Source organism: Larimichthys crocea, chromosome XIII (genome assembly GCF_000972845.2).
Source record: "Larimichthys crocea isolate SSNF chromosome XIII, L_crocea_2.0, whole genome shotgun sequence".
In the NCBI taxonomy this organism is placed as follows: domain Eukaryota; kingdom Metazoa; phylum Chordata; class Actinopteri; family Sciaenidae; genus Larimichthys; species Larimichthys crocea.
The window spans coordinates 17,780,568-17,792,581 of record NC_040023.1 but is presented as its reverse complement, the minus strand read 5'-3'; the positions used below and the strand labels follow the sequence as shown (position 1 = coordinate 17,792,581).

The following is a 12,014-nucleotide window of genomic DNA, read 5'->3' as shown; positions in this document are numbered from 1 at the left end:
TTGTCACATTCCACCTCTCATCCAAGAGAAACAGGTAGAAGCCTGGATAAGACTTGAAGCATCTTCATGGATAATCAGCAATGTCTAGTTGCTCCAGATTAGAATAACAAAAACAAAACAACAACAACAACTTTAGACAAGATGTATTTATTTTTTGTCTTAATCTAATGGAAAGTGTTTGTATCCCTAGTTTTAGCAATTGTACTATTATTTTGAAACACCGATCATTTATTTTCCGGTTGTAGATTTCATTTGGCTTGACAGACTGAACACTGGTTTGGCAGCTCATGTGTCGTTGAACGTAAAACCGCGTCCTCTGTTGGTGTAACTTTCCGCACAGCTCCATTCATGGTTTTTCAAAGTAGATTTTCTTTAAATAAAGAGGACTTTTGTTAGTCACATTAGATTGTATCTATTTGCATCACAGGTTCTCTTAACACCAAAAGGTAAACATCTAAAAGTATTAGTCTACAAAACAGGAGTTAATTAGATCTGTCTGTACATAGGTTTATGATTGTATATGAACCAGAAATAGAGTAACATCCAAATTAGATTTTGGTTTGTGTGTTGTTGGTGTATAAACACACACGGTGTTAATAATACCATGGTTATTTAGTGCTGCTTGTCTGTGTTCTAATGCCATTATAATTGATATTATTTGTTTTCTTTGAGTACTAAAGGTGCTCAAGATAAACTTTTGTTTTGAAAAAATAACCAGGAAGAACATGCTGTACTTTAACCTCACACACATCAAAAGCCCTTTAGCAGTTTTATAGTTTGTTTCCTTAGGCAGGTTGTTAAAGCAGGGACCTGTGTACACGCCAGCTGTTATGAATATTCATTTACTTAGGCAACCTTTTGAAAACATAAATGTGATGTTAGTGTTTTGTAAATATTCCACTCCTGTGCAGATTATATTCAAAACAAGGAGCCATATTACTTTGATCTCTTTGCATGCTATCAAGGCATACACTTTTATTGTACAGTGGGTGTCAATCACTCACAGCTTCAAAGTCTTGCATTCATAGAAGAAATTACAGTCCATGCACTAAACCATATCTTTAACCTTTATTATCTAAACAAAGGCGCTCTGCCTGGAGGAACATAAGAGACACGTATTCTCTGTGCCACTCTAAGAACACCTCATTTTCTGTCAGAATTATACTACATCATAGTGTCCCAGTTTCACCACCATACCATGATGAATGGAGAGTACAGCTATACTGCTCTTCCTGACAATGTGTCTGCCATTTGACTTCTCATAGACACAGGACTCTCAGATCACTGTCTTTGGTTGACAGCATGAGCCGACATTTGCATAACTCATTGATGGCAGCCTTCTTTGATCCTACTTGCCGTGCCTAATTATCACCATTGCTTTATGCATCCAGGCTCCCAGGATTCTGCCTCTTTACAATGTATCTCTACCTCATCCTCTTTCTCCTACTCCCTCTAACATCCCACTTAAATGGATGACGCACGTATGGGATGCAAAAAAGCAAAAAACAACAACTGTTCATACAGTTTCTGACTGACAGTCTGGTTTAGACTGGAAACAGGGCGAGAGACAGAGAGAGAGAGAAGGAGCTGAAGTCGTCTTTTAAGGGCAATGTTCACTTGGATAAAAGTCCTGGTTTATCATCAAAGGCTGTCATGTGGATGAAGAATTGAGAAGCCCTGACACAGCATATGTTTTATGGACTGTATTTATACAGAGGATGTGGACCTCCTGCCTGCAAAAGTGCATTTTTTCCCCTAAACTTTTATCATCTTAAAGATCATATCAATGTAAATCATAAAGCTCTTCGAGTTCAATGTGTGACTTTGTACTCAGAGAAATGAGCGATAGTTTCCATGGTTTTGTGCGCAGCTCTGCTCTGTTTCTTCTTAACATGCCTATAAGTATGTGTGTAAGTTAATCCCCTCCCTATGTGAATCACCATTGGCACATGCGATGATATTCCATTGCTTTCAGCCATGTACCTGAACAACGGTTGAGAGGATAAACATCAGACTATTTGTTTTGTTTGGAGTTTTCTGACATTTTCAAACCGCTTGAAACTGTGATAAAACCCTGTAACAATAAGGCTTTTGACTTTTCTTCTTTCTGCGTCTTGATTGCCTTTTAACAGCTGCCTGCTTTTGGACCAACTACAGTCAAAAGAAAAAGGGCCTCCAGACAGAGCAATTATGGTTTTATTTACCATGCCCGTTCTTACAGCTCTGCCTTTCTCTATCTTCCTTTTTTTCTCCACTCGACTTTGTGATCATTGATCAGATTAGAGAAAAGTACAGCTTCCTCGTGCAATTCATCTCGCATAAAAACTTCATTGCAGCATGAAAATAGCGGGTGCCAAACAATTAGATGTAAAAGGATAAGGTGGCATTAAACGGGTAATTCACACAAACAACAGTTATGTTTCTTTAATGAAATGTTGGCTTTATGCACGAGGGAAAGTCCATTCTGGGTTTCCAAAACCAATCTGTCCTTGAAGACCTTGATTAGAGTATAAAGAGAGTGCATATCTTTTGTTTGATCTTAATAACAGACTCAAGAGAGTAAAATCAAAATCCAGCTGAATTTCATGTGAAATGTGCTCAATAAAAAAAACACCCACAAAAAAAGGTGACAGTGATTAGAATAGAGTAGGAATGAAAGCGTGTGAGTAAAGAAGAACTCAATGTTTGCTTTCCTTTTACATTCAGGAACAGCCAACAGAATCCACCTTTGAAGTGGAGTGAAAAAGCTGTTGCACAACAACAAACAAAGGGCACATTGTCTGAACCCGGCAGCTGACATGCAAAGCAGTAGAGCATTCACAGAATGCAAAACATGTTCATACAAACAATGGAGCCACTGATATGTTCATGTAAACTGTACGTACAAACTGATACAAAACTGAATCATCTTTCAAGGTTTTGTTTTTTTTTCCCGAATCGGTGGCAGCCATGAGCAAACACTGTCAGACAGAGACATGTCACTTTGAGAATGTCTCTGATAATCTCTAATGTCTCTGTCTATGATAAAAAGAGATTACTGTAAGCAGCACAGTCAGACTTTTATTTAACTTTCATATACACATTTTATATTGGTGTATAGTTATTATAGGTTGGGTTTTTTTCCCCTTGGAATTGTTATTTACATAAAATGAGATGAGTTCAAGATCAGCTGTACTCTCATTTTATCGCTGTGATCATTACCACTGACTGCCCTTATTGTGATTATCATGTGCCATAAAATACACCAGATAAAATCAGTCTTAGGCCACACGTAAAACTGCGTGACAGCGTCTGTACGCCACCAAGTGGTGGCCCCAAGGCTTTGTTAAAATTTCCAAAAATTCATCTGCTTCAAATACAGCATTGCAACAACACACACACACACTCTCTTAAACAAAAGTCTTTATTTCAATGCAACGTGTAAAAATAAAGTTGTAATGAACACAGAGGTTAAAGAGGATTTGTGGTTTAACGTTTAAAGACAACATTTTTCCAACATAGGCTGGTTTCGTACATGAACATTAGTCTATCTTACAGATCCTGTGTATGGAAGTATTTCCATGAGCTGGCAACTTGTTTTATAGAAATGAACAGCAGAAAATAGAAGCAGTTAACAGAAACACACAAAACCACAAAGTGGTAAGATTGCACACTGTATTTTTGATGCTTGTCCACTGAGGCTTCTGGCCTATTATGGGACTGCTGTTCATTTCTGTCCGACAAGCTGCTATTTCAATGGGATATCTCAAACAAAATCCACAGACTGAGCTAATGTGTACGCAGTGATATCAATACGGTAGCTAATGGCAATAATTTATGCAAATAGAAATCAAAGTATCCCTTTAGCATGAGAAAAAAAAAGCCGCCGCTGTTAAGGTTAAAGCTTCATGTTACATAAAAATATTACTTTGAAAGCAAGAACAGAGTAAACACTTAATAGCACAAAGAAAATTCAAGCATTAGGTACTCCATCTTAAAACCAAACGGGCAATACTTACAAATATATATTCAACATAGTGCTGCCAAATGAACAGATTAAGGTTTATTTTCCAGGCCACAATCAAGACATGCGACTGAGAGATCGCGAACAATCATGTGTCAGCCTTTGGGCATTGAATAAGTTCAGACACCGTTGACGAGGTTAGCTTTTTCCTCCTTCTGTTTATCCACCGCTCTGCTCATTGCCTCCAGAAACCTCTCAATAGTCACTGTTGGCGTCTGCAGGCAAACAAACTACATTAAAGAAACAATACGACTCCGTTTTTCCGCCTACACTCTGTAGAAGAAAATCAAATACTTACCTTAACGAACAGTGCATGGGCTAGAAATGGTAACTTCCTGAGTGCTCTTCCACTCAAACCTTTGCTTTTTCTGGAAATGAAAAGAAAAACAAAACATTAGCCGCTGGCAGCTTCACTTCTCGCAGGCTCTCGATGTTATGCTTAGAGCACAGAGACAGTGTGATTTGGGGTGCTATTGCATTATGGAAGGTTGTACTCACAGAGCAATGTTCCTCAGTCTCAGACTGAATTCGGATACCTCAGTCTCTGCATAGCCCATCGTCTCCAGCTCGAATATGGTGAACAGCTGCTGCCGAGGGTGGATGATCTGGCACTGCACATGTCAAACATGAAGCACAGACATATGGGAATAATTCTAATTTATCAACCCTGTGAAATGTTGTCTTGTCAGGGCACAGTTGTTCCTTCTTTCACTAATTATCTCACAACAACAATCCCCTGCAAACTTGTAGAATCGTATCACTCTCAAAATAAGCCCCAAAGTTTGTATGTGGAAGTATAAGTGCTTTGAATTATAAATGTTGCTACATTGTTCAGTCACCTTCATCAGCTCCTCCAGACAGGAGAGGTAGATGTTATAGATGCCCTCCTCAGATGGCGGTCCGATGTACTGCTTGATGTCAGCTCTGTCCACGAACGCCAAGTCTATCTTTTCTGTCACATTGGAGGTCGTCAGGATCACGACGTTGGAATGTCTGAAACATGAGCCCCAAAAGTCAACACAGAACAGATATGTCTAAATGGGACATAACTAAGAGTGAGTGCAAGAATGCAAAGGTCTCATCTGCTATAAGACAGAGGTTTTAAACAGTACATAGACTGTGCTGAGGACATAGACTACTTTGTTTCCTGACCGTTTGATCTGGTCTAGTTGAGTGAGGACAGAATTGACCACTCGGATGGCATCAGACGGCTCAGTTCCTGCCTGGCAGGCATTCCTTGCTGCTGTCAGACTCTCCACCTGCATGTCATAAAACGGGTTTTGCAAACAAACAAACTAAGTCACAGCAGAGACAGTCTTGGACATGGGATAGGTAAGGTACAAGTCACAACAAAGTCTGATATATTTCAGAAGATCTGGAGGGCAAGTTCTTATTTAGGGAATTTTAGGGCCTCAGAATAAGGCTCCACGCTCAATCAATCAGTTCTTTTCAACAGTTTTTACCTCATCAATTAGAACAAACACAAGAGCCTCTTTGTCATCAATCAGTTGTTGGATCTTTTGAAACATCTTCGTGACCAGCTTACCACTCTGTAACAAAAAGGTACGATTAGCGACCAAATTATTATCATTTTGTTCAAGAGCATCCTCCACCTGAACCATTAAATATAAAAAAAAGGAGCCAGGTGTACCTCTGAGAACCACTTTGAGAACAAGCTGTGACTGTTTATCTCGACAAATTGCCCATAGGAATACCTGCAGGGAGAGGAGTGTATTTTGAAATAAAAGGAACAGGTGTAGTCAGTACTGAAGCGGTTTCACAAAAATGAGGATTGTCTTACCGACTTGATAATCTGATTGACAGCTTCTGGGCAAGAGCTTTGCACAGTGACGTTTTCCCTGTGCCCGGGGGTCCTGAATTTGGGCATACACGGTGACAAATCAGTTAATTTACGCACATCGCCTCTGATGCAACCTCTACCAATAAACATTACTGTGATTGCTCAATACATATTTACCGTGAAGAAGCACCACACGGTTCCAAGAAATCAGGTTGCTGTCGACATTTTTGTCAGAGAAGTAAATTGTTGTTGTGACATAATCCAGGAGCTGGAGGGGGGAAACAATGTGAAGTTCAGCTATGTTAAAAAAAGTTATGTAATCATTTCCTCTCATCTCTTTTCAGATATTACATTTTTTCTTACCTGAGTTTTGACTCCATTCTCATATACCAGACTCTCCCAAATCCCATGAAATTCAGCTGTTAAAACAAACAAACAAACAAAGGCCGAGTCATTTTAACGAAATGTTAGGCAAAAAAAATAAATACAATAAGCCAAAGTCCTTCAGGCAACACAGAGCTGAGACGAAAAAATAACAAATCACCAAACATAAAATATGACTCATTTCATTACATTAATGCTGGACACAGTTATGCAATATTGATCCCTCGAAAGCTTAAAATGGGGTTATAAGCAACTGTATGTTTTGTTCATAACCGAGAAAGGCGACTTTGATCAGGTTTGGTTCAGATCATAGAATGGATTTCAATAAATTTCAGGTTTTCACAGCAGAAAAAAGTAGCAAAATGTTCACAGAATCTTCTCAAACTACTCTTGCAGTACAGCCCATTTATATTAAGTGCCCATTCATATTAAGATATTAGCTTATTCAGAATCTGTATGTATGTCAGGAATTAAGTAAAAATTGATTGCTGTACAGAAATGCCAAAATAGGATTGGGGTCATTTAGAAACACTGTGATACATATACGTATACATTTTTAAAGTTCAGAATCAGTCTTGAAGAAGCAGTATTGGTGGGGCTATAATTCAGCTATAATTCAGTAACTCAATACGTTCCAAACACTTTTTACTTTTACAATATCGTGACATGACAGGAGCAGTGCATTTAGCCATATAGCACCTGATTCAGCTGCACATTGCTGGAAAAAAGTGCGGAGAACCCCTTCTCAGCTACAGGGAATGAGTTCATACTCCAAAGATATTTTGGGTTTAGTATCACATTAGGTCAGGTTGACTAATAAACGATACAGTCTGTAGGATAATCACTTCCTGTACTAAATCTTGTCTAGTGTCACCTGCTGGCAGCAACCAGTGATTGGCTGCTGAAAGCTCCTCATCCTCCTCCAAACTCAGCGTGCTGGGTCCGTCCTCATTCAGAGTGAAGATGTGAATGTCGACAGAGCAACTCTTCAAATCAATGGGCTGAGTGGGCATAAATGTGAAAAAGAAGAATAAATAAACAAGAAAAAAACTCTGAAACTTTGAATAAAAACAACAACATCAACAACAAAGTATTACCATTGGGTCAAGATCAGCTAGAACCACAGACTCTACATGTTTCTGTAGGAAGTCTTCATCAAACTCTGTCCATCTGAAATTTCCAAAGACCATGCTGTGGCGATGCAGGAGAGCCAGAACGTGCAACTTCACATCGGACAGTTTAGCTGTGCTGAAACATGAACAACAATGGAAACATGATCAAAGTGTGCGGTTTCATAATTACATAATCATAAGATTAAAAAAAATATTATTTTCTCACCTGCGATGGCCAAAACTGTACCAGTGTTAATTTTGGTTTCTGTTTCATGTCAGTTACATATTCATAAACATTTTGTCTGCTGTTTCCCTGAGTATTTCTGATCTGCTTAATACATAGGAGTATTTCTAACAGGGTTTAGGTCAGACACATGTGCAAAATTACATAACTAAATGAATGTAACATATTGGGAATAAAAAGTTTAGTTAAATAAAAATTAACAGGACCTTAATCAAGATATGCGCGGACCGACAACTTTATTAGGCACACCAGTGCAACCAACATGATCCGCTGCAATGACTCTGCCATAAACTCTATTTTTATGAAGCCTATAAATCTTTTAGTTTTTTGTTGACAATGTCAGAGAGGTATTGATTTAATTATTATGTTTACTACTGAGGTTGTAGTTTGTAGCAGTGTTAAAGTGGACAACATACTACTGAGGTTGTAGTTTGTAGCAGTGTTAAAGTGGACAACATTATATTGAGAGATGTCCCTAATATTTACATACATGAGACCAGGCCATAATATTAGAAACACCTCTCAATATAATGCACCCACTAAGACCTCAATAATGAACTCAAAGTAGAATCATTACCTCTCTGACAGCGTCAACNGTTGAAATACTGATTGTAAGAGTAAAGCGTTGCACAAAGTTGTAAAGTTGTAGTTGGACAGTAATGTTGACACTGTGATCGCATGTCAGCCTCCGGCGAATCTACCGGTGTTTTGAAAAAACGAGCGACCCTGTTAACGGATGACCCGTCAGCTGAGCCGTCTGTAGTTGTGGTAGAATGTCTCTCGTTTTTCCCCATTAACGTCACGACGTCAACTACCGTAACCACGGCAACCACAGACGCGTACGTCTGATAAGCACCAGTTAACATGGTCGCTAGTTAAACCGAAACACCGGCCGTAGCATTAACTGTCAAATAAACAGAAGCAAAGCTCACCTGTGAGATTTAACATGGACCTCCACGTGGATTTCTGCTTTTGGATTTCCATTTTCAACTATGTCACCGTCCATTCCTGTAAAACTGGAGACACCCGGACAACATTCAGCAGTTAGTTTAATGACAAATTAAATCTGTGTCGTTAGCTAGCTCAGGTAAGTTGGCGACGTTGGTCGGAGCGAGCTAACATAGCTGGCTAACGCTAACACCCTTCAGACTAGTAGTCTGAAGCTAACAAGTGTGCTGCCCTGAACCAAAAACCTGCACGCTATCACTCTGAACACTTTCATGAATCAAAGTTTGGGTACCCAGAGAAACTATCGACGATCCTCCGGGGCTCAAATCCAGCGCGCTGGTCCGTTACACCGGAAGCACATCGTTTGTTTTGGAGGGGTAGCACTTCCGGTCGCTGGCTAGCTTTCTTGTTGCAAAGAAAAAAAAACAGTTACAGCCCTTAAAGTGATTAGAAATAACCGCGAAGCTTCTGATATAAATACGGAGACATGGGGAAAAAACACAAGAAACATAAACCGGAGTGGAGAACCGTCGATGGTACCTGAGTTCATGTTTTTACTGCTGAAGCTTCAGCGCCGCTTTTGTTCCGGCGAGCTCTGTGTTAGTTAGCTTAGCCCAGACCTGCATCGTTTCTTAGTGAATAACAAAACGCTGCACACATTATAAAGTCATAAATTAAATAGCCTATGTTTTGTTGTTGTGTGCCAGTAAAATATAAAATAGCCTTTTCCATCTGATTCAATTGCATTGTCCTATTTTAACCTGTTTTTAATGTTGTATTCTTGTAATTTGATTTGATTTTATGGCTCTTTTTGTTTGTTTCTGTTCNATAAAATAGCCTTTTCCATCTGATTCAATTGCATTGTCCTATTTTAACCTGTTTTTAAATGTTGTATTCTTGTAATTTAATATACTTTTATGGTTCTTTTTGTTTGTTTCTGTTCTTTGCTGTCTACTCTCATTTGTTGTAAGGTGACAGAAAGGCGCCTATGGAATAAAATGTATTATTATTAGTAGTAGTACCTTATACTTAAGTAAGCATCTGTTTTTAGTTGTGTCTGAATGTCATGTGTTTCTATTTAAAGTTTTATTTATCACATAACCAGTTAAGACAAAAAAAAGAGTTACGTCCATACAAACAAAAACATAGCATACAGTATAAGATTATCTATATCTATAGAGAAGCTACAGTTTGTTACATTTATTCATTTACAGCCTATTTGCTGTCTGAAATAATATCAGACAAAACTTCCTAATAATACTAATATCAACATTAACTTTTCACCATGTGCCATGCTTCCTGACTGAACCATTGGTGCTTTATCGTTTATGTTTTGTTGTAGACTACGAGGACAAGGCTCTCGAGAAGCCCCTGAAGCTTGTGCTCAAAGTTGGAGGAAGTGAAGTGACAGAGCTCTCCGGCTCGGGCCATGACTCCAGCTACTACGATGACCGATCAGACCATGAGAGGGAACGCCACAAAGAGAAGAAGAAAAAGAAGAAGAAAAAGTCTGAAAAGGATAAAGACAAATATGTGGATGATGAGGACAGAAGACGGCGGAAGGTTAGTTTACAAAATTATATTTTATTACACACACCACCTGTTTTTTTTCCCCACTACAAGTTATAAATTGGCACTCATCCTCTTTACAGGAGGAAAAGAGGAAGAAGAGAGAGCGAGAGCAGAATGAATCCGAGGCGGCAGCTGCTATAGCAGCCACCGGTGCCGGTGTACCTGTTGAACCTTTCCCATTGCCAAAAACTATAACTATAGGATTAGAGGTGAGTAAACCCAAGTTAATCCTGAGAACATGTCCAATAGATTGTTTATGATTTCTCTTGACAAATCACTGTGTCTCATCAGCCCGAAGAGAAGAAAAAGAAAAAAGAGCGAGACAGAGAGTTTGAGACAGAGCCTGAAGTGGACGAGTTTTCCCCCATGGTGAAGATGGATATGGAACAGCAAGGAGACAGACCGGTCCGAGCATGCAGGACACAGCAAGGTGAGAATCCCTGTCTGTGGGGACAACATCAGATTTGACGAGCAAACATTACATTGTGTTTGAGCAATCATTAAGGTGCCGGTTCACCTACTGGACACTGCCGAGGTGCCCTTGAGCAAGGCACCGAACCCCCTCAACTGCTCGCAGGGCGCTGCTCTGGGTGGCTGTCCATCACTCCACCATCTCTCTTCAAATTACATGTCTATGAGCCCTTTGTGTGTGTGTGTGTGTGTGTGTGTCTGTTGTTGTATTTTAGGGTTAAATGCATGTTAAAAATTAATAATTTCCCCCTCGAGGGATTAATAAAGTATCTCTATGTGTTTGTGTATGTTTGCCCAATGCAGAAAATGAGTCCACTCCTCGTCAACAACTGTTGGAGCACTTTTTGAGGCAGTTGCAGAGGTGAGGAACACTGATTCAGTCTAATTGCTGCAATCACCTGTAATATCAACCTTCTGTCATTTGATTGTCACAGCACTGCTCCTGAAGAGTAAGTACGTTAAAGATCCAGAAGCATAAGGGCTAAAGGTTAAGGGTAAAGCTGCTATTTATCTCTGAGGTTGAATCCTAATGGGTAAGCCCATTTTCTCAAACACCTAGAACTGTCTTAAATGAACGAGTACGTTTCCATGAAATTTACTGAACACAATAACGCTCCTCAAATGATGAGCGATGCTTCTATAGAGTGTAGGCTTTCAGCCTTTGAGCATTTATTATTGAGTGGAGCACAGATAAAAGCTTTCATTATACACTACTCTTTTGAAGATCACACATACAAGATCCATTCATATTGACTTGACAGATAATGTGCCCTGACATGATCAGACAAGAACATTTGGCAGCTCCCCCAGCAAAACAAGTCTAAGAAAATATAATGGTTGCTTCTGTACTGATGTCTTTCCAGGAAAGACCCCCATGGATTCTTCTCATTTCCAGTAACAGATGCGATTGCTCCCGGTTACTCAATGATCATCAAACATCCTATGGACTTCAGCACCATGAAAGACAAGATTAGAAACAATGAGTACAACACAGTCACAGAGTTCAAGGTGAGGACAGTTAGGATGTTGAATATGTATTTCTTTTGAGAGTATTAAAGTGTTCCCTCACACCGGTTTGAACACTTTTTGGCCTGCAGGCAGACTTTAAGCTGATGTGTGACAATGCCATGGTGTACAACCGACCAGAGACTGTGTATTATAAGGCTGCCAAGAAACTGCTCCATACAGGATTCAAGATGATGAGCAAGGTAATTATGTCAAATGGAATTAAAATACACAAACTTACATTATATGTTTGTTATAACAAGTCAGTTTTTCCATTCATTTGACACCAACTTTGTTCATGTTAGTTGCCTTGTGGTAACTGAGACACTTTTATTAGTGCTTGACTTTGTTTCCTCTTTTGATTGTGGGTAATGTTTCACAATAGACAGATATTTGACTTCAACATAAAATACCTACATGGAATGGATTCAATTGTCAGTGTAATGTGTCACCATATAAACAAGGGACTATAAT

The 12,014-nt window shown here is 39.2% G+C and overlaps 2 protein-coding genes across 3 annotated transcripts in view; one reads left to right on the top strand and one right to left on the bottom strand.

Moving 5' to 3' along the window:
* Window positions 1–3,385: 3,385 nt before the first annotated feature.
* trip13 (thyroid hormone receptor interactor 13) lies at window positions 3,386–8,888 on the bottom strand. 2 transcript variants are annotated; one of them, XM_019269956.2, is made up of 14 exons: window positions 8,785–8,888; window positions 8,477–8,560; window positions 7,286–7,436; window positions 7,063–7,189; window positions 6,168–6,223; window positions 5,982–6,072; window positions 5,805–5,877; window positions 5,655–5,718; window positions 5,467–5,553; window positions 5,156–5,262; window positions 4,843–4,996; window positions 4,502–4,614; window positions 4,302–4,371; window positions 3,386–4,218 (listed from the first exon to the last, which is right to left on the bottom strand). In XM_019269956.2, exons 2-14 carry the CDS (start codon window positions 8,548–8,550, stop codon window positions 4,123–4,125), a joined length of 1,263 nt encoding a protein of 420 aa, XP_019125501.1. In that variant the 5' UTR covers window positions 8,551–8,560; window positions 8,785–8,888; the 3' UTR covers window positions 3,386–4,122. The 2 variants fall into 2 exon arrangements, with proteins under 2 accessions (XP_019125501.1, XP_010755226.1); XM_010756924.3 differs by having other exon boundaries at window positions 8,789–8,882.
* A 1-nt stretch (window position 8,889) lies between these two features.
* brd9 (bromodomain containing 9) overlaps window positions 8,890–12,014 on the top strand; it is a 6,967-nt gene continuing 3,842 nt past the window's right edge. Inside the window, exons 1-7 of the mRNA XM_010756923.3 lie at window positions 8,890–9,028; window positions 9,835–10,055; window positions 10,145–10,273; window positions 10,356–10,494; window positions 10,839–10,896; window positions 11,399–11,543; window positions 11,633–11,743. Coding sequence (XP_010755225.2) covers window positions 8,980–9,028; window positions 9,835–10,055; window positions 10,145–10,273; window positions 10,356–10,494; window positions 10,839–10,896; window positions 11,399–11,543; window positions 11,633–11,743 — 852 coding nt within the window. The 5' untranslated portion in view covers window positions 8,890–8,979. The remainder of the gene's footprint in view (window positions 9,029–9,834; window positions 10,056–10,144; window positions 10,274–10,355; window positions 10,495–10,838; window positions 10,897–11,398; window positions 11,544–11,632; window positions 11,744–12,014) is intronic.

What these genes read in the sequence shown, in the direction of transcription:
- trip13 (XM_019269956.2), bottom strand. Translation starts at nt 8,550, where the DNA reads ATGGACGGTGACATAGTTGAAAATGGAAATCCAAAAGCAGAAATCCAC. An exon ending in AGACTGAGGAACATTGCTCT is followed by an intron (nt 4,372 to 4,501) that starts GTGAGTACAACC and finishes TTTCATTTCCAG; the next exon opens with AAAAAGCAAAGGTTTGAGTG. An exon ending in CCCATGCACTGTTCGTTAAG is followed by an intron (nt 4,219 to 4,301) that starts GTAAGTATTTGA and finishes GTTTGCCTGCAG; the next exon opens with ACGCCAACAGTGACTATTGA.